This window comes from Dermacentor albipictus, unplaced genomic scaffold (genome assembly GCF_038994185.2).
Source record: "Dermacentor albipictus isolate Rhodes 1998 colony unplaced genomic scaffold, USDA_Dalb.pri_finalv2 scaffold_11, whole genome shotgun sequence".
Lineage (NCBI taxonomy): Eukaryota > Metazoa > Arthropoda > Arachnida > Ixodida > Ixodidae > Dermacentor > Dermacentor albipictus.
The window spans coordinates 8,446,810-8,468,457 of NW_027225565.1; the positions used below are offsets into that span (position 1 = coordinate 8,446,810).

Below are 21,648 nucleotides of genomic sequence, written 5' to 3' on the forward strand. Positions count from 1 at the left end.
GAAATCGAAGTGGACGATAAGACAACTTGCCACAGGTGGAAGCCAAATCGCTCATTTTCACATTATGCATGTGAGGCTTTACCAACTAAGCTATTAAAGCGACTAAGTGTCATACTTCTGCATGCAAGAAGGGCATGGTAGCATTTCTACAACTGAAAACATGTGTCGTAGCGAACTTGCATTAATTCAAGCCTGATGGGACTGACAAAGTTGACTGAATTATCCGGTGGGTCGAATTAAACAAGATGCAGGAAAATAAACCTGCCAGAACACACCACTGACTCAATGTGCAGTAGTTGCCCTATTCTAACATACCCCCGAATTAAATGCATGGCCACTTTCTGTGTGTTCAAAGCAGAAAACTAATGCAGAGATGACATAAAACTCCCCAAAAGGTAGAACTCTAATGCACATCCAATATTTAGCAAGAAAAATAAGCAACGGTCTAATGTGTTACACGTGGGTGGCCGACTTTTCTAAACTAAGCTTCGCCGCAATACGGCCTTGTTATGCTGTAAAGCCATACGACATGTCCTATTGCACCCCGGAGACAATTTTCTTGAAAAAAGGCACACGTTAGGGTTGGCTAAATACCGTGATCACACATCGTGAGTTATGGCTATTGCTTGAAAAAAGCATGCGTTAGAATTGACTAAACACCATGATCAGACATTGTGAGTTATGGTTATTGCTTGAAAATCCTCCTACAGCAAGCTGAAAATAGGTGCTTTCAGCAGGAGATGATGTGTCTTCAACGCATTCACTGTCCAAGCTTCGCTGAGACAGATGCTGCGATTAGAGGGGTCACCACAGGGGCCAGGCACATGTGTGCTGACTGGTCAAATCTGAATTCTCTGGCAAAGGCCAATTTTAGGATCAAAATAAAGAAAGCTTGGGCCATAGGAATGGACGGGCAACGACCAGGACTTAAGGTCAGGGTCGAGTCAACCGAAAAATTCAATTAGCCGGAGTCGAATTAACAGAAGTCTACTGTACTTCACTGAGCCAGGCTATAATAGCTGAAGTAGAAATATTTAACAAACCATCAAGCAGCATATGACACCTTCAATAGCGCCTGCCCAGTTTATACAGCGCCTTACTTATTATGAAGGCCTCCATACCATGAAACGAAATAAACAAAATTAGACATTACTTACTTGAATGGGGGGGCTTGGCTTTGGCGCAGCTGCATCTACCCTAACTCCAAATGCCACTTTTTTGTTCGCGGCCCTGGTACCCTTTGCCGCACATTTGAGCTGCACGACAGCATTTTCCTTCTCGCGGTCCTCCGACGTTGTGGATGATCTTTCACCTTGCACAGTTACATTTTTCTTTGCTGAACTGTGCTTCTTGGCACCCTTTGACACCAAACGAGTCTGCTGCTTCGGTAGGGCTCTATGAAACATGGGTGCAAAAATGAGCATAGTTGGGCACCTTTTTTTAAGGATGACTGATAAAAAAGAAGATATCTTAAATCGTTTTCGAAACTTCAATTCTCAGCGAGAGCTGACTAAAAAACAAGATACGAGTGCAGTGTGACATATGCACACAGCTTATTTGCTCTGGATCTAGTGCATGCAATTTTTTAAATTGTAGCTATTATTAAGGAAGGTGGCAAGGTAGGCATGTTAAAGATAGGCTATCTTAAAAAATGAAAGCATGCTAATTCTAATTTAAGTGAGAATTTTGTACAATGGAAGCAGCATACACATCGCTCAGAATTGGCATATAATACAACACACCGCTTAATCACAAATGTACTAGAGGGATGATATCAATAAGAATTAAAGTAAAGGTTTCCTTTGCAAAAAGCCAACCGGTTTCCATTTTGATCCCCACTTTTTGTTACCGAAACCCGTTTGAGATGGCAAGTAAACACGTTCTTTAGCATAACCTGTTTTCTTTATTGGAGAGCTTGCGGCAAATTAAGCCCACTGCAGAATTTCATGGTTGGAATGTGTGGTTGTATTTCTGGATATCTACTATATGCACAGTGAGCTACAAATGTAGCAGCTTCAGTTTCTATGAAAGAAACAACATAAAACGCATAATACATTTAATTGACACAATGTATTGTACATATCCCTGATAAAACCAGTAAGCTTGCATGAAAACAAAGGAGAGAGAGAGAGAGAGAGAGAGGTAGAGAGAGAGAGAGAGAGAGAGAGAAAGGGAGGGCACCAAGCTTTCATATGAATAAAAATGATGCATGTGCATCCTCTCTCACACACAAATGAATGATTTTTCAGATAAAAAAAAAGAATACTCCACCTATTACGGAAAAAGTACAAACTGAAAATAATAGACAAAAGCTACATGGATACAGGACTTCAGAATGGCAGGAGCAACTAGAAAGAATGGGATGCCAAGGTGCAGCAGCATCACCACTAATCAGACACATTTCAGACACTAGTCATACACCATACAGCTTTTCAATTCACCAAACTAGGAAAAGGCATCTTCTCCTTCCTGAGGGGGTGCTTGAACTTAGGTTAGCAAAATTTATTTGTACAGTATGCATTTTTAAGAAAAGTCTCACACAAATGTCTTGTGTGAAACAGCTCAGAAATTTGTAAGCGTAAGAACATGTATAATTTTTCCATGAGAATTATAAGTGTCAGCTGTGGATGTTTGGTTGATCTTATCTAAAAACACCCCCACAAAGAAATTTCAAGAGTGTGGAAGGTGGTTGGCAACTCACGCAGTAGAAGATGACTTCTTTGCACTGATGCGAGCCTTTTGTTTTCGTCCAGGCGTTTTTGGCACAGGAAGCCCACACCCTCTGGGAGTTGAGAAAAGAAGCAGCAACGTGGACTTCTTGCACAAGTTAAATACTAAGTTTGAGAGCCTTGAGCATTAGCACAAATTGCCAACAAGAGCAAGCAGCAAAATAGACATGTTTGATTACATTATAGGGACGTTTAGCACTGTGGTGAAACGGAAACACCTGGAGAAGGAAACAGAAAATTAGCTATGTATAAAGATGAGTGTCTCAATCGCACCCAGCATAGTTTGACACAAAATTAGGTCTAGTACTATCACTTGTTTGATGGATACACCACAAATATTATTTACTTATTTATAAGTACTGCAATCCCAAACGAGGATTTTAGCAGGATGGTTACAAAAGTTACGAGATCTAAGAAACTGGCTCACACACATAAAATTGGCAAGGCACACCATTATTTGGCACACCATTAAATGAAAACATAGCTTCCTTTTGAAATACCACTAGCTTTACCATGACCACTGTATGTATGCCAATTTCCCTCATTCGAAGCAACTGAGGTGCAAATTCCCTAAATGTTCCAGAACAAACAAATACTCTCAAAATGCCAGGTTTTCCCTGATGGTGGTCACCTCTGAGTCTAACAGCTAACCATTGAAGAATGTACACAGATATTTCATGAACCAGCATGACATGTTTACTGCTAAAGAAAAACGAGAACAGGGGAAGGAACAAAAATGATACAGGCAGTAGCTCCAAACTATTCTATTTAGCACAGGCATGCACTCATATATGCACAAAGATTTCACATGCACAAATGCACTGATGAGCTGACATGTCCCAATACCCTAACAGGGAACCGACTTGTCAAAGAAGCTTATCTCCGTATCATACAACTTAAAAGTGTCACTGACACAGTGTGAACCCGTCTCCATTATGTCATATGCATCCATTAGTTTGCCTGCAGTCTGACACCTACGTAAAACTTAATCTGGAAATGTGGCTCACAAGAGCAGTCGTTGCAGTGTACAGGCAAGTATGCCAAGCAGTCTTTATTTAACTTTAAACTGTGTTCCCTGGCTTGGTCATACAAGCAATGGCTCCTCTGCCCTATGTAGGACTTGCTACACCTGCTACACCAAGCACAAGTTTTTCCAAAACATAATTTATGAACCAGAGAATAGAAACTGAAGCAGCCACGTACGCGGAGTTTACAGCGACGTCAACGTTTTCCAACACATCTGCAACATGAGTTCGTGTACGCTCATTTACATCGCACAGTTCCTGGAAGCAAATTTTTGTGCATTCCTGCAGGTTTGCAAGTGCAGTCACCAATGAGAAAGAGGTCCTGCAATGTACAGTATCCATTTTCAAATTAGTGGCAGGCACAGCCTTTCCTTCAAATCTACATCTGGCAACTATTTACAGAAGACCAATACTGAGAACTTGTTCAAAAGGTTTGAAAGTAGGAGCACATTTGTGAAACAGTCCAGTGTTTTAAGACAACAGAGCTACAGCTTCCATGTCCAAACAAAACACCCAGCAAACAGAAAGCTGCATGGAGCATGTACTCTTGTTAAACTGGTGGTTAGTGGAAAATAAAAGGCTAAATGGACTAGACATAACCATGTTTCATGTTCTAGCTGCATTTCAACATACCATATTTATAGTGTTCATATAACATCTTTATGTCCATAATATGCACTACAGTGTTAATTATTGCATGTCTTAGGGCCGAAATTACCGCGTATGAGAGAAAATTAATGCACAACATACAAAGTTTTTGTAAAAATGAACTTATGCCATAAAATGACTGGTTATTTGGGCTACTTTCTGCGCTTAGAGCATTTTCATAATGACCAAAAATGCTGAAAAAAAGGAAACGGGCAACAGCATGATTTAGAGGGCACTAGAGCAAAGAAAACGGTTACGTCATTCGTGGTTCTTGCATTTCTGGCAGCCCGCGGGTAGCCAGAACCGTCCAGCGCGAGCAAAACGAACGCCCGGCGGAAGTGCGTAGCGCGGTGGGCGGAGCAACCCGAGAAAAACGAAGACGCTCTGGCTGGCTCTGGCAGCCCGCGGGTAGCCAGAAGTGGAAAATCGAAGAAGCCCACTGTGAACTGGAGACCCCACCCGAGCGTGCCATCACCTGATTTTTCTGCACTACAACACACAACACAGGTGAGTTGAGCGTCGCGAAAAACTCACCCCGCCATTTCGGGTCGGTTCCCCTTCGAATGTTGAGGAATTGTCAACAGTTAATCGCAGCGAACTATGACCAACTGTGTTCAATATGGTGCCTAGAATACACTGGCTCGTGCGCCGTGCACCAGCTCTTTTCAATGGACGAGCGTGGCGCCGCCTGCAATGAATGCCCACGATGGCCGGCAGAGGTCGCTGCCACATGGGTGGGTGTGAACTGTGGGTGTCACAGGAAAAAATCATAACAGTCAAGGGGAAGAGAAATGCAGCCATAATGAAGCACAGAGCGCTATGGGGATACAATAGGTACGAGGTCCTCCGAGGTATGTGGAAAGGGGTAATGGTTCCAGGACTTACTTTTGGAAATGCGGTTGTTTGCTTTAAATCAGGGGTACAATCAGGACTCGACGGGAACCAAAGGTCAGTGGGTCGCCTCGCATTGGGCGCTCACGGGAAGACTACAAATGAAGCTGTGCAAGAGGATATGGGCTGGACTAGTTTTGAAGTGAGGGAAGCTCGCAGTAAAATTGAGTATGAAGAACCATTGATTCACAGTGGAGGAAAAGAACTAGGAAGCTTACCAGCAAGTATGCGGCCTGTGGGGTGGGCAACACAGCAACAAAGAAGGTCAAGCGGAAAGTCAGAGAGGCTGAATTAATCTCATGGGTGGCGGCAATGGAAAAGAAACCTGCCATGAGTAACTACTTAAGGGGAAAAAACGAAATTAGGAAAGAAACCATTTATGATAACTCAAAGGGAAGCTCATTACTTTTCGAAGCGAGATCGGGATGCCTTACAACACGCACCTATAAAGCGAGATATAAGAAGGAAGTAGAAGCATGTGCTTGCTGCGGTAAAGCTAGGGAAACGACGGAGCATATTTTATTAGAATGTGAAGACGTCTATCCAGCGGTCGATTTAGGCACCACTGGCCTCCTTGAAGCCCTTGGGTTCAGCGGGAGCAGTGGTAAAGCAAACAGGTCCGCAATAGACATCAGTAAGAGGCGATTGGAGGATTGGTGGAAGAAAAGTAGGGAAACGACAAAGGACGGAGACGTACAAAAGCACAATTCGCAATAGGGTATCAGAAAATTTGGACTGGTAGTGCATAGTGTTTTTTTTTTTTTTTCATTGGTTAACCTAGGTAGGATATTAGACAGCATAGTAGCAAGAGCTTGGTGGCGCAAGCCACCGCCCCGTTCCAAAGGGGACGCTCATAACATCCATCCATCCATCCGTGTAGAGTTACTGTATGAAAACGAAAATACGCGTGCATGTGACGTTGACATTTAGTGACGTCACTTCCGTGCGTTGCAGGGGCCGCATCTTATAACGGTTCGTATTCCGAACCGTTCGCTTCGCCGCTTACGTCACTAGATGTGCCACTCCCAAGCCGGCGGTGGAAGAAGGGGAGGACGCGACCAATAGATGAGAGGGTGCCACCTCTGAAGTGTACGTCATTATATGACGAGCTAATCGAGGAATTGCAGAATGTTTCCGCTTGCTAAATAAATGTAAAATATAAATTTGATATTATACGCCAAGTTCTGAAGTATAAACGTGTGGTGCCGGGCGTTTACGCAATGCAGAAGTAATTTGTTAATGTCATTCTTTTTTATTCTCAGCCGACAGGCGGTATCGCAAGCGTAAATGAGTTGGCAGAGCGCAGCGCTATGTCGTCTGCTACCAGGAGCTCGCAGGATGCATGCAACAGGAACGCGCTGCCGGCACTTCTCAAGTAGCGAGCGCGACAAAACCGTGAACTGGTTCTTAGGGACACCTTTACTAGCCGACTATATCAATTTTCCATCTTTTTTCGCCTTTCGTCATCGGCTCGGACATGACTCGCTCGCCGCCGCGTTGCCGCTGTCCCTGCGATAAGCCCCACGGCGCGTCGCGTGATAAAAGCAATGGAACTTGAAATCGAACATTACGATACCCGGGCCCTGCATTGCCTGCGCGAAGTCAAATCGAACAAGTGTGGTGCTGACGGTGCGCGCTGTGCCGTAAAATTGAGTAACAAAGTGCGGCACTCCCGAACCAGAGAAAAAAAGGCAGCCAAATAAGAGATCTCCACAATATCTTCCCGTCCTGACTGTATAGTTTTATCAGCCGAACGAAGGAAGCGCTGAACCAGCCTAGGTTGAACCCTTCTGACTGCTGAACGGCGATCTGCAAGCTATTCACGCTGGCGATAGCACTGAGAATTCGATCTCACCATGCAAATATCTCCTTGGCATTGGCTTTGAAGCTGAGGTCACGGGAAAGCTGACCCAGCCCTTCAACCGGCCAACACAGTAATTGCGAGAGCAACTTTGTGGACGGTGACGGCAGCAGAGATCTAGGTCATTCCGATGAATGCTTCACGTCCGACCGACCTCTGGGAGGTGCAGGCCAGTGGCGATGAACCGCAGCGCCCAATATTCCTTCCTCTGCGTGGAATGGCCACTCGTACGCTTGCACCCGAGTCTCCTCCATTTGATAGCGTAGCCTGCAAAAGGTCTACTTAGAAAGCCAGCAAGGGCGGTGCAACTCATTATCCGTCACTTCTTCGAAAGCGTATTGCATTTCCAGCTGTGGTCGACACCGAAAGAGCAACGCCAAGCAGACGACGAAGGCAAGTAATAGCTTCCGAAGCAACCAACGCACGCGCGCGCGACGCCCGCATGTCTCCGGGGACGCGCAACCGGCGCGCGCGGCCAGGGTCACAAGCCAACAGCCAAGCCACAGCAACGAAACCCAAAGCGGACTACCCCTTTGCCGGTTCCTACGACCGGTTCGCTTTGAAGATGATTGACAGATGCGTGACGTATTCATAAATTGCGATACCGCCCCGCTGCCTCTGACGACCTGTGACGTTATCAAAATTTTGGCCAATCAGGTGAGGCCAAAGGAACGGTTCCCCAACCGAACCGTTATAAGATTCGGCCTCTGCTCAGTCGCCGTCTTGTTTGGATAGGAAAGTAGCCTGCATTATTTCTGACTTCGGTGCTGTCTGTGCGAAGCTGTTTTTTGTTTTTTACGTCTTCGACATGGTAGGAACAAGCGGCTGTGCGCTTAGCGTGTACTTATTGATGATGAGGACATTTAGGTAGCGTTTGTTGTTTCGCAGCGCCTAGCGCCGTTGACCGGGCCCGTCTCTAGCGGTAATACAGATGGCTATACCTGTATGCCGACGCGATATCTGTGTGGCATAGGCTGAAAGTTTTCATGTTAATTGGGGGGGGGGGGATCAGCCCCCCCCCCCGTATATATATATATATATATATATATATATATATATATATATATATATATATATATATTGATATTGACACGTGTAGTTGTCTTTAACGCACCCGCCGTGGTATCTCAGTGGCTATGGTGTTGGGCTGCTGAGCACGAGGACGCGGGATCGAATCCCAGCCACGACGGCCGCATTTCGATCGGGGCGAAATGCGAAAACACCCGCATACTTAGATTTAGGTGCACGTTAGACAACCCCAGGTGGTCGAAATTTCAGGAGTTCCCCCACTACGGCGTGCCTCATAGTCAGAAAGTGGTTTTGACACGTAAAGCCCCATAATTTTTTTTGTGTTTATCGGGCGACACGTTTCACCGCCTAACAAATGTTATCGCACAGCGCAGGACGCGCCTGAGGGGGCCGCTATCTTGTAACACGTTCAAAAAGCCGACGTTCGATTTCGCCTCACGCGATTGGACTAGATTGGCCTATAGGCCGCGATATCGGCGCAGCCTGGACAATCGCGCGAGGCGAAATCGAACGTCGGCTTTTCGAACGTGTTACAAGATAGCGGTCCATGTATCGGAAGTTTCTGGAATGTTATGAATGGTTCCATTTCTGTCTGTGACCGAACCTTGTGTAATCTGGGGCGCGATCGGAGATATTTTGTTCGATACGCGTTCTGTTCAGTTGCTGCAACGTCACAAAGTTGCAGTATGCAAAATTTGTGACAGCGGGGCGGAGAGAGCAGCCAATCAGAAAGCGGTGACCTCCCCGAAAGTTTTCCTCCGTCGTTTGTTGTCTGCTTGCAGACAGTATACTACAAAACGAAATGTTTCTCGTCTTCCAATTGAATGAAATCTTTATCTAAAAAAACGTATTTTTTCTTCTCAAGCCCAAACACGTTTTCAAATAGTAGTACGTGTTACTACTGCAATTTATAACTATTAGGTTCTTTGCGTCGTCCCTAGGTGGTGTCGCGCACAGCGAGAAGGAAAAAGAAAAAAAAATGATTGGAAGAGTGGCGCACTTTTCAAGAGGCAGCGACAACATCCCAGTGGCTCGCTGGCACCGATGATGTTGTCGATTTCTCTGTACAACCAACGGATCAGGCACGTACCCAGGGAGGGGGGGCCCGAGGGGGCCCGGGCCCCCCCCGAAATTAAGTGGCATACCCCCCCCCCCCCCCCCCTCCCCACCCACGCCACCACTCCTCACACATTCCTAAAGCGCCGCCAGATCATAGTTGAGACTTCGCAGCTGTTCATCGGTCAGCATTATGCTGCCTTTTTCACTCCTTTTAGATGGCGGTAGTGAACGGCATCTCTTGTAATGTGAAGGACAGTTTTCTCGTAGATTCCGCACCCGTGCGATTAACTCGAGATGCGTGCAGTTGTCACCATCTATTCAACCGTTACGCGCATAGCTGTTGCTTTTGTTAGTTCAACCTTCTTTGTTTAGGCTGATCCTGGGACCAGGAGTGGGATGCGGCTGTTACTCAGCTGGTCTGTACTCTCATGGAACGAGTTGCGGCCGGAGAAAACGCCAATTGCGTTTAACTTATCCCTTTGCTTCATTGTTTCCTTGAGTTACGGCTCGCCGCGACGCTGGCAGATGCCCGGAACCATATACACGTGATATGGGTTAGATAAGGTGGGAAATAAAATAATGTGAAAGAGCGTCCATCATGAAACCCTGCAATAACCCTTAAACCCATAAGCAAGATGACTGTCGCCCGTTACCTCATCTGTTTTTCCCTAACTGTACAGCACTTTTCGTGCAAAATTCGCAACTGGAAACAAAAATCGCACGGAGTTGAGAAATTAAGCGATCTCCTAAGGGGGAGAGCCAAGGCAACAACCAAACTCCAAGCAAAAGCGAATAATAAAAAAGTTAACCCTTGTTTATACGAATATTTATGGATCAACATCTTTTTATTTAAAAAGGAAGTAGAGAAAAGGCCGCCGGAAGTGGAGAACAATTACTGGTTTTGAATGACGCTTCTGCAGTTATCGGTCGAACCGCCTCACATAGCCACTTCTCTGCTGTGCTTATGTGGGTGTTTTTCTAACCTTTCGCAGTGAGCGCAGTACGTCTAGAATCGCAGAGTCCTGCGCTCTACGCGGTTGTATGGGACTGGCGGCCGCACAGCGTTACGCAATTCGCGGAACTGTCAAAACTGATCAACAAGGCGAAAATAACTGATATTCGAAACTATAACATGGGAAAGACTGAAGAAGCCGTAAAAAATGAACGAAGCCTGAAATCAGTAAAAAACGAAACCTGGCATAGGACAAACCATGATGTATGCACTAAAAGATAAGAAGGATAATATCATCAGCAATCTCGAAGATATGGTAAAAGCAGCGGGAAAATTCTAAGCTGACCTGTATACAGTACCCAGAGGAGTCACGATAGTTCACTTAGAAACAGTAATGAACAGGATACAGAAACTCTCCTATAACTAGCGATGAGGTGAGAAGGGCCCTGCAAAACATGAAACGATGAAGAGCGTCAGGATAAGGCGGAATAACAGTCGATTAAATCAAAGATGGAGGAGACATAATGCTTGGAAAACTGGCGGCTCTTTATACGAAGTGTTTATCGACTGCAAGGGTCCCAGAAAACTGGAAGAATGCAGACATTATACTAATCCACAAAAAGGAGACGTTAAAGAATTGAACAATTATGGGACCATTACCTTGCTCCCAGTATTATATAAAATATTTACCAAAATAATCTCCAATAGAATAAGGTTAACACTGGATTTTGTCAACCAAGGGAACAGGCTGGCTTCAGGAAGAGATACTTTACAATGGAAAACATCCATGTCATCAACCAGGTTATCGCGAAATCTGCAGAGTGCAATAAGCCTCTCTATGTGGCTTATATAGATTACGAAAAGGCATTTGATTCAGCTGAGATACCAGCAATCGTAGAGGCACTACGTAATCAAGGAGTAGAGAACGCTTACGTAAAAAGCTTAGAAAATATTGCTACATGCGTGAGGTATTTCTTTGTTTGAACGAGGCGTGTAGGCGGCATCACTCCAGAAAAGAGGAGGAAGAACGAACTGGGCTCACGCTGTGAATCTAACCGGTCAGCACTGCAACCGTTGTTGTAAATATAATCTGTAAATAGTTTCTCGTCTTATTGACTCGTCTTTCGCATTAGAATATCTACGAGGTTCTACAGCTACCTTAATTCTACACAAGAAAAGCGGGGAGATACCTATAAAGAAAGGGGTCAGACAGGGAGACACAATTTCTCCAAAGCTATTTTCTGCGTGCTTAGAAGAATTCAAGCTATTAAACTGGGAAGGCTTAGGAGTAAACATCGACGGCAAATATCTCAGCAACCTTCGGTTTGCCGATGACATTGATCTATTCAACAACAATGCAGACGAGTTACAACAAATGATTGGAGATCTTAACAGAGAGAGTGTAAGAGTGGGGTTGAATATTATCATGCAGAAGATGAAGATAATGATAAGTAGCCGAGCAAAGGAACAAGAGATCAGAATGGCCAGTCGGCCACTAGAGACTGTGAAGGAGTACGTTTACCTAGGTCAATTAATCAGAGGGAACCCTGATCATGAGAAGGAAATTCACAGAAGAATAAAAATAGGTTGGATCGCATACGGCAGACATTTCCAGCTCCCGATTGGAAGCTTACCATTATTATTGAAAAGTAAGGTGTGCAATCAGAGCATTTTGCCAGTGCAATATGTCCAGTGCCAATGCATATGCCAGTGCATTTCCCAGTGCATTTTGCCAGTGCTGACATATGGGGCAGAGACTTGAGAGCAAGTTAAGGACCACGCAAAGAGCGATCGAACGAAGATTGCTAGGCATAACGTTAAGAGAGAAAGAGAGTGGTTTGGATCAGAGATCGAACGGGTATAGACGATATTCTAATTGACATCAAGAGGAAAAAATATAGCTGGGCAGGTCACGTAATGAGCCGGTTAGATAACCGTTGGACCATTAGGGTTACAGAATGGGTACCAAGAGAAGGGAAACGCAATCGAGGACGACAAAACACTAGGTGGAGCGATGAAATTAGGAAATTCGCGGGCGCTAGTTGGAATCGGTTGGCACAGGACAGCGGTAATTGGAGATCGCAGGGAGAGGCCTTCGTCCTGCAGTGGACATAAAACAGGCTGATGATGATGATGATGATGATGATGATGATGATGATGATGATGATGATGGAGGTGGTGGCCCCCCCCCCGAAAAAAAATCCTGGGTACGTGCCTGCAACGAATTATTTGTTTCGAGAAAGAAAAACGACGCCGGAATTCACTTTCTGTCATTTCTTCAAACGCGTTTCGCACCGCCACCCGCTCTCCTCTTTCCTCTAGAAACGCCAGCGCAACAACCTAAGTTTCCAACGGAAGCGCCATTTTCTAGAATTTAACTATGGATCAGATTCAAACGTGCCATTCTGCAGCCGAAAAGGCCGCCTGTTGGATCTAATCCAATCCACCAGACGCGCCATGCGAAGCCGTATGATCGCTCCAAACTTCTCAACTCCCGTCGCGTTCGGACGAAATGCTCGGTGGGCGGATGACTGACAGGATCGTGTCGTCATTTTGACGTTACCAAAAACGTGGCCGCGCCCCGCGACGTCGGCGCGGAGTAGGCCAATCGCGCGCGCCGGAAACCGAACGAATGCGCCGAAAAACCATCTCCGATTGCACCCCTGATTGCATGTGTGCGCGACGTGAATAATGTAGAACTTTGTGGAAGGCACGCGGGTCCCAGCGATTACTCTGGAACATTCGACGACTGATGTATAAAAACCGGTGCATGCGCTTGACCCACTCATCAGATTTTCGACGATCCCCGACCGTGTTCACCGCTATCGTTGTGCTATAAGTGTGGCCTCTTTTTGTGGGCACAGGTTCGCCCAATAAAAGCTAGTTTTCTCTTTGACAGTATTGCTACTGTGTTCTACGCGCGCGCGCACACACACACGCACACGCACGCACACGCACACGCACACACACACACACACACACACACACACACACACACAGGGTGCCCCAGCTAACTTGGACCAAGATTTTGAAGAAAAACTGTGTTCTTCAAAACAGAAATCGCGTGGATGTTGTTAGCGTTTATCTAAACTTACAGTACCAAATTTTTGTTCGTCATTTTTTGAGTAATTAGCCGAGATAACTTAATTAACTTTTTAAATATAGCTTGAAACATTCAGGAGTCAATAGGAAAGTCCGCGGAGTTTAAAAGATGCAACGCAACAGCGCGCTCTGTGCGCCCGAATGTGCCACGATTAGAGCACTCTCAACCGTGCTTTGTAAAAAACATCGCTCGCTTCGCGCCTTTCGTGCGGCCCACGAAAGAGCTTCGCGTTGTGCTTGATTCCGAGATAAACGCCAGTGGGTTCGGGTGGCAGTTGAAATACAGCGCGGCTCCTTTTTCTGCGGCGATAATTGCACCCTCACGCTAGCAGAATGCATGCGGAGGAAAAATGACAAGCTCATGAGTTCGAATTTCAAAATTAAATCATGGGGTTTTACGTGCCAAAACCACTTTCTGATTACGAGGCGCGCCGTAGTGGAGGACTCTGGAAATTTCGACCACCTGGGGTTCTTTAACGTGCACCTAAATCTCAGTACACGGGTATTTTCGCATTTCACCCCCATCGAAATGCGGGGTCCGACTTTGGGAGCAAGACCCCAACAAGCAAACACGCATTATAACAGGCTTGATAACGTCGTGTGAATTACGCTGGTTGTCACAAAAGCAAGAATTGAAAACTGACACGGAAGGTTGCATTCCTTGTCGGCAGAGAATTTGTGATGTCATATTACTCACGTGCCTTTTCCACGTCGTACAAAAGTTTCACACGGATGGCCCTTTTCATGGATAACGGTTGTGGAGATTTATTCGCTGTGATGTCTGTCTAAAGAATGTGTTCGAACAAGTCGCCCTCTGCCATAATGCAGTATTGGCACCTTTTCAGCACCTCCGATGTATCTTTTTTGATGACGGAAGACGGTATCTCGCTGCAGGCCTCAGCAATCTCTGCCTTTAGCGCTTCTGGTGTAGTTATAGGTTTGCGGTACACTCGGTCTTTCACATGTGCCCACAAGAAGTCAAGAGGTGTCAAGTCCGGTGACCTTGCAGGCCATGCCACTGGTCCATGCCGCCCGACTCATTGGCGTTCGAAGGCTTCGTCAAGCCAGGCTCGCGCAAGGCTGCTGCTGTGAGCTGGTGCACCGTCGTGCTGATACCAAGTTCGCTTTAAAAACGCGAGGAAGATCACAGCGAAAATCTTCGACTGGGCCTTCCAAGATGTCGTTCACGTACCGCTGAGCAGTGAGCATGTGGTCGAAAAATATGGGGCCAATTATTCTTCCGTCAAAGATACCGCACCACATGGCCATTGGTACTGGTGTCTGGTCTGCGCCACCCAATGCGGGTTCGTGTCGCACCAGTAATGCGCATTATGGATGTTGTCTCGAGAATTTCTGGAGAAGGTTGCCTCACTGTCCAGAGCACTTTGTCAGCGAAATCCGGTTTTTCATCACTATTCACAAGAACCCAATTTGAGAAATGAAGCCGCCATTGAAAGTCTCTTTCTTGCAGCTTTTGATGCAGTTGGAGGTGATACGGATGCACTTGTGCCTTCCTAAGAACTCTTGACACTGAGGACTTTGAAATGCCGACCCCACCACTCACATCACGCACGCTGGAATGAGGGTTTGTAGTCATGAAAGCCCAAAATGTCTCCTTCAGTCTTCACTGATAGTCCGCTTTCTGTGCCGCGTCTCCTTGAAGCTATCTGTGTTAGCGTCAAGTTACTAATAATTGTGTTCGCGCTAGGTCTTCCCCATCATTGCCAATTTCGGTATGCCTTGGCAGCTTTCCTCCTGTCGCCCCGTGCCACTCCCAAGGCTAAGACCATGTTCGCCTTCTGCTCACATGAGTACGGCGTGTACGGCATGCTTTAGGCACTGCAAATTGTTCGAAACGGTTGCGCGGCACGACAATAATAGGCAGTCGAGATCACATGCCTCTAACCGCTGGCACAGCTTGGAAGAAAAGCGGCGGTGTCTCTCTCTCGCGCATGTTCCAGATCTACGATGCATGTCTTGTGTGTATTTTTTCTATTCCGCATCGACGAACGCTGAAAAAAAAAATTGCTCTCCTCGTCGTATTGGAATAAACGGCTGATGACGGCGCGTTCTTCGGCGACAGGCGCGACCGGCTGCTGACGAAGCGCTTTTTCGAAGCGTTGTCGGCAGCCGCTTCCCGGTAATGTCAGAGCCGAGCAAAGGCTGAAGCCCTTTCTCGTAAGTGAAAGGAAGGCGCGGCGCTGGCGATGTTTTACAAATCACTCATGAGAGCGCTGCAATCGTGGCGCATTCGGGCGCACAGAGCGCGCTGTCACGTTGTATGTTTTAAACTCCGCGGCTTTCGTTTTTCACGAACATAGAGTTTACTTAGAAACTCCATGTTCACGAATAAAAACGGCCACACTAAGTCTATTTCGTTGGAAGTGCCTGGGTTGAGCAATATTTATGAAGCTCCACAACTTTCATATTGACGCTTGAACGTTTCAAGCTATATTTAAAAAGTTAACTAATTTTTCTCGGCTAATTACTCAAAAACAGACGAGCAAAAAAATGCTACTGTAAGTTTAGACAAACGCTAACAACATACACGCGATTTCTGTTCTCAAGAACGAATAGGTTTTTTTCAATATCTTCGTCCAAGTTAGCTGGGATATACCCCACACACACACACACACACACACACACACACACACACATATATATATATATATAAATATATATATATATATATATATATATATATATATATATATATATATATATATTAACAAACGAGAACACCAAAGACAGCATAGAAGAAATTACTTGTACCCATTAATTGAATTAAGAATTTATAGATTAATGTAAAAAAATGAAAGTGGATAAAAAAAGAAAACTGGCCGCAATTGGGACACGAGACCACGTTTCCGTATTACGCGTGCGATGCCCTTACCAATTGAACTACCACGACCCCGTTTTCCCATCCCCTTTCTGGGGTATTTATGTGTATGTACTAGAACTAACCCTGGGAGTGTTAGCCAGCGCCGCCACCTACAAGCCTTGGCGGCAGATGTCGAACATCCTTTCTGCCGCAGGCGTCACGTGCACAGGAACTTTTCGGGTGGAGGCAACTGGTCAATAAACCCACACGCGCTACCTGAAGTTGTTTTTTCATCCACTGTCATGTTTTTCGTTATCATTTAGTTCAATGAATAAATGCAGTTTCCTTAATGCTGTCCTTTTTGCCTTTGTTGGTTTCTTTGATAAGACTAATAAAAATCGGGTCCCTCGGTTTCCTTTCTTTCTCGTTATATATATATATATATATATATATATATATATATATATATATATATATATATATATATATATATATATATATATATATATATATATATATATATATATATTTCGCACGAGAACAGATGGAAAAATTAGGGTGTAGCTTTTACCTGCAACACCTGCTTTTAAAGCAGGAAACTGAAAACATTGTAACGCATTGCGCTTAAAATGTTAGCTATATTCACGGAATTTTAAGATTGTATCTTGTGCTGCTGTTTTACGTGCCTGGGAAATATGTCGATTAGCGGCAGTAGGACATCCTGGAATGCTTCGATTAGTAACATTCTGCAGAGGCTCTAATGAACCTGTACAGAATAAACATTGATCGCTCGTCACTCAGAGCATTGCTTCGTACTCAGAATAAATATAAACACCATGCCTTGCGTAGTTTAGCGAGGATAGTGGGGTAAGACAACCAAGTGATGTGTATAACATAAAAATTGGGAGAAAGCGAGTATTCTGCAACTCTTTTCAGACCACATAAGCAACCTACACAGTACCAATTTTCGGTACACGTCACCGAAAAGTGGCTCTCATTTCTTCAAAATATTAAATATGACTTGTTTTCGCTCCTAAATGTAGCTCTTATTTAGAAACCGCCTGTAAATGAAGTGGACAAAGTCAGAAATGACACGTGCTTGTAGAAAAAATTCAAGTGAGTTTTCTAGATGTATTTAAATGACTCAACACGTTCGACCAAGGCCATTTTCACGAACATATATGCGATAAGTTGTGATTGCACAAAGCAATTCGACAGTTACACCTGTAAGAGGTTTGATTAGAATTTTGATGGTGATAAGGTAGTACGACTGCAACGCTATGTACGCTAGCTCTAGACGGGGATTCAGAAGGTCCAGCATTTGATAATCCAGCGATTTCAAGTGGCGATAAAACAATCCTACTGCCATCTGAAATCCGAGAGCGGATCCACGTGGCGCCGATCCCCCGTCACATGCACCCAGTCCATCATGCGGCACGGAGACGCGCGCGGGCAGCCACCTTACTAAGGCGGCGAAGCGACCCGGATACTTACTTTACAGACGCGAGTTCGTATCACAAGAATCCAGGCACCCTCAATACATTTGCAGCAGTCGTGACTAGCCAAGGACGAACAACCGTAGCAGCATCTATACACACGAAATCGGTTGCAACGGCCGAAGCTGTGGCCATAGCCCTTGCTATACGCGCCGCGGAAGCTAAGGGCCAATCGGCCTACGGGCTGACAGACTCGCAGGACGCCTGCCGCCTCTTCCTTGGGGGGGCTTTACCGGGCTGCGTCTTCCGCATCCTAGGAACGAACCTCACCATGGATCATTGCGTGACCTGGTGCCCGGCGCACACAGGGATAGCGGGGAACGAACGGGCGGACCGCTTGGCTCGAGGCATGACAAGCCGAGCCGCGGGCCACACCGCACGGGAGAACACCTCGACACCCGGTGCGCCAAGAGAAATCCTCGAGTTACAACGGCTCAGTAGGCGAACCAAAGCCCTTCCTCACCCAGACCTAGACAGGAGGCAAGCACGGGACTGGCGCCGCCTGCAAACAAACACTTTCCCACATTTACACAGGCTACACAAAATGTACCCAGACAAATACAGCAACACATGCCCGTGGTGCGAAGGAACACCGACATTGGAACACATAACATTCCAGTGCGCGTCACGTCCGGCGGCTGCCACCTCGCCGCTGCTAGACAACACTCTACATAACTGGTCGTGGGAGGCGCGACTCGCGGAAGTGGAATTGGGAAGCCAACTGGCGACCCTTGACCAGGCCCGGCGAGCCGCTGTAACCAGTGGGGCCCTGGAGGAGGGGCTCCACCCACTATAACCAAACAGTCTCTTTTAAAATAAACGTTTACTCTCTCTCTCCAGCGATTTCAAGACGTAAGGCACACCAGTCGTTGGGCGTGGCTATTTGTAATACTTTATCCGGAACTATAGCCCTCGCCTGCCGGTTAAATATAGCAGGCTGACTGTGTTTTAACATACGGATATAGCGGTGGGAAAAAGAACTCGGCATGATGCAAGTTGCGCAAGCTGACATCTGTTAGGGCGGGAACTGCCTAGCGCCAGGCCTTCCCCGCAACGCGCATGTGGCTAATCCCGGGCATCGTTCGTTACAGCGTGTCTCGAGGAGGCACATTGGACAATCCTCGCTGCTCAAGCAGTGGATACGTAGTAAAGAAACTTACGTTGCCACTCTATTACGAAAAAAAATTTGCTTCAGCTGTAGCTTTGTTATACTTTTCGGCGTGCAGCTGAAAGGGAACATTTCATGTGTGTTGAAATAGCGATTCTTGGAAACGTGCCAGGCTATCAGAACTTTGCTCACTTTATATTGCACACCTGCTGAAGAATACCCTTCATGAAACCTAAGAGCGCATGCAAGAAAAGTTACCGTTCTTGAACGCAGATCATGTGTTCCCGTACACACTGGCACACCTTGTACCTTGATGCGCACATAGTGTGGACGTTCCTTGACGCAACAGGAGGGCCCAACACAAGAAACGACTAAATGGAGAAAAGGCTTAGTTGCGCCGCACTTCAGAACTCGACAAGATCCGTGCGCCTCGGGCCACGGCGACCGCATTTCGATGGGGGCGAAATGCGAAAAAACCCGTGTACTTAGATTTAAGTGCCCGTTAAAGAACCCCAGGCGGTCGAAATTTCCGGAGTCCTCCACTACGGCATGCCTCATAATCAGAAAGTGGTTTCGGCACGTAAAACCCTCTAATCTTTAAAATCTGTGTGCCTCGGAAGCAGCCAAACTACGCGACATGCGTGAAACTGTCGTCGACTATCCTTAGCGCCTACGTACGCCATAGACTGTCGCTTGCTGCAGACCACTATGCGCCGTCTGTCAGAAAAAAAAAGGAAACAGAAGAAAAGGAAAAAAAAAAGAAGGAAAGTGTACCATACAGCGTATTTGGCAGGGTACGGTCACCAGTGCTTGTCTGCTTTGACAGTGTGTAAACTGGGGCTTTAGACAGGTTTTGTCAGTTATGATTTAATGTGAGTGCTTTCTGTGGTTGTGGAGGCGTTCGTACCATCTGAAACAGGCCAGCACCGAAGGAAGCCTTTATGGTGAGTTGCATGTCAGCTCCCTTCAGCCCCGGCGACCGCAGTATACGGCTACAAGCACTCATACCCGGCCTTGCCACGATCGCACTGAGATGAACTAAACTGCTTTGAAAATGGCAGGACGACAGTACACGAAAGATAGGTATGTTACACATTGTGGTTCATTAGCAGCGCATGCTTAGACCTTTGAATATTTAGATGATTGAAAGCCATTTACAAACAGTTGTTTAGAAAAAAATGTTGGAATTCTGCTTACTTTGACATGCGAGATTCTTGAGCATTCTGTTTAAATTGGGTTATCACGTTTTACCGGAACAGACACGTTTGAGCAGTTCACATGGGTTTGCACTTGACACCGGCTCAGTAAACGTTGGCAGCCAAACATATCTCGTATAGACGTTAGCGCTCATGCTCCGAAACCTAGCCCCAGCAATGAAACGTTCCTTTCCTTCAAGCGCTTCCTAACCTTACGTGAGGCCTCCTTATAGCGAAGGACCGATGGCGGAAGCAAGCGTACTCTTAAAGCTCCCTTCGCCCGTCCTCACGTGAGGAGTGGTTGTCGCATGCCTGGGTTCGAGATGATCTCTTCAAAGCTTTACGCGAACACCATTATTCAATAAAAAAAATGTATCGTCACACCATTCTTAAGTTGAAGAGCTAATATAGAAATGCGTGGGTGTTTTTTTTCTAGTTTTGTTCACTAAACGTAAAAAAGTACCATATTTCGATGCAAAACTTGATGTGCTCCAGCAACGCTGGCACGCCGGCGTCGTGCAACGCTTAGCAACGCCTAGCAACGCTTTCATGCCGCACGCGTGACTGAAACGAACATGCCTGGCAAGACGTACCTAAAGCCCCTGCATCTACGCGCCTGGTCGGCGGAAACGTGTATGGAGGGGTTTTAGACGTACCGTGTTCGCGCTTCTCCGCAAGTGGACGACAGCGCGCATGCGCAAGGAAACGTCACGTGGCTATGTGTCGAGGCGAAGCGCTCGTTCAGGGCCAGGAGCGGCGTGAGGACGCATGAAGGTAGCTTCGGAGCTACCTTACGCTGAGGAAGCACCAAGGAAGCCTTCATCGAGGGCCCCTCAGTAAGGAAGCTTTCAGAGTGACATAAGGTGGCCTCACCGCAATAAAGGCTTCCTTACTGACGCAAGGAAGATTTTGTTGTTTGACCCCTAGTTGTTCCATAGGCCGTTGACAGAAGATATGGAAATTGGCAGACAGAAGACACCACCAAGCAGGAAAAGGATATGAATAGGCGGTGTTCCAGCTTGCAGCGGCTAGACGCCACAGCGAAGACGACAGAAGTGACAGAGAAAGTATCGTACATTTTCTATGTTTGTCATCTAGATGTGTATATGCGTACACGTTCCCCATCACAACGCATAGACCGCAGGAATTTCAGGGCTTAAGCGCTCTACATATACTCAGTACCTGACATTCTTGTAATCGGAAAAGAAAGGGGAAAAAAAAGAACGACGACTCAGCGAGTTGTGTAACCGTGTTTACCGTGGCGGCTGCAAGTATTCACACACCGACACCAGTCCATGGCACATATATTAAAGCACACACACTGTAACACGCTATGTGCTGTACGCACAGCTAGAGTGGGCAAGAATATGTGTCCGCAGCTTACGCGCACGGCACATGAAGAAGTCCGTCTGGTGCTATACTCGAAACGAAGCTCGCGCAATCGTGCTGCTGAGATCCTGTTTCCGGAGCACGATGCCTATCAACCAAACACCCGGCACCGACGACTTTGTGCACCCAAGCTTGCATGAGGTTCTCTCTTGCCTCAAGGGCAGATGCAATTTTCGTTGTGTGGACATCACTACTGCGCATGCGGACACACCATTTTGCGGCGGCATATGCTATTAAGCGTACCTGACGGACTGCAAGCCGCGGGAAATGCATCGCAAACACTGCTAGCCATGTAGCAGTGATGCCGCTAACGACGACTAATCCTGTCGTCACTGATAGCAC

At 46.3% G+C, this 21,648-nt stretch overlaps 1 protein-coding gene across 3 annotated transcripts in view; it reads right to left on the bottom strand.

Annotated features, from left to right (window-relative positions):
- LOC139051313 (inner centromere protein B-like) overlaps positions 1 to 5,092 on the bottom strand; it is a 73,966-nt gene extending 68,874 nt beyond the window's left edge. Inside the window, exons 1-4 of one of the 3 annotated variants that reach the window (XM_070528319.1) lie at positions 4,937 to 5,082; positions 3,933 to 4,076; positions 2,702 to 2,782; positions 1,158 to 1,395 (exon numbers count right to left, since the gene is read on the bottom strand). In XM_070528319.1, coding sequence (XP_070384420.1) covers positions 1,158 to 1,395; positions 2,702 to 2,782; positions 3,933 to 4,076; positions 4,937 to 4,944 — 471 coding nt within the window. In that variant the 5' untranslated portion in view covers positions 4,945 to 5,082. Of the gene's footprint in view, positions 1 to 1,157; positions 1,396 to 2,701; positions 2,783 to 3,932; positions 4,077 to 4,659; positions 4,710 to 4,936 lie in introns of those variants that run through there. The other 2 variants (XM_070528320.1, XM_070528318.1) reach the window with 2 other exon arrangements.
- Positions 5,093 to 21,648: the final 16,556 nt, after the last annotated feature.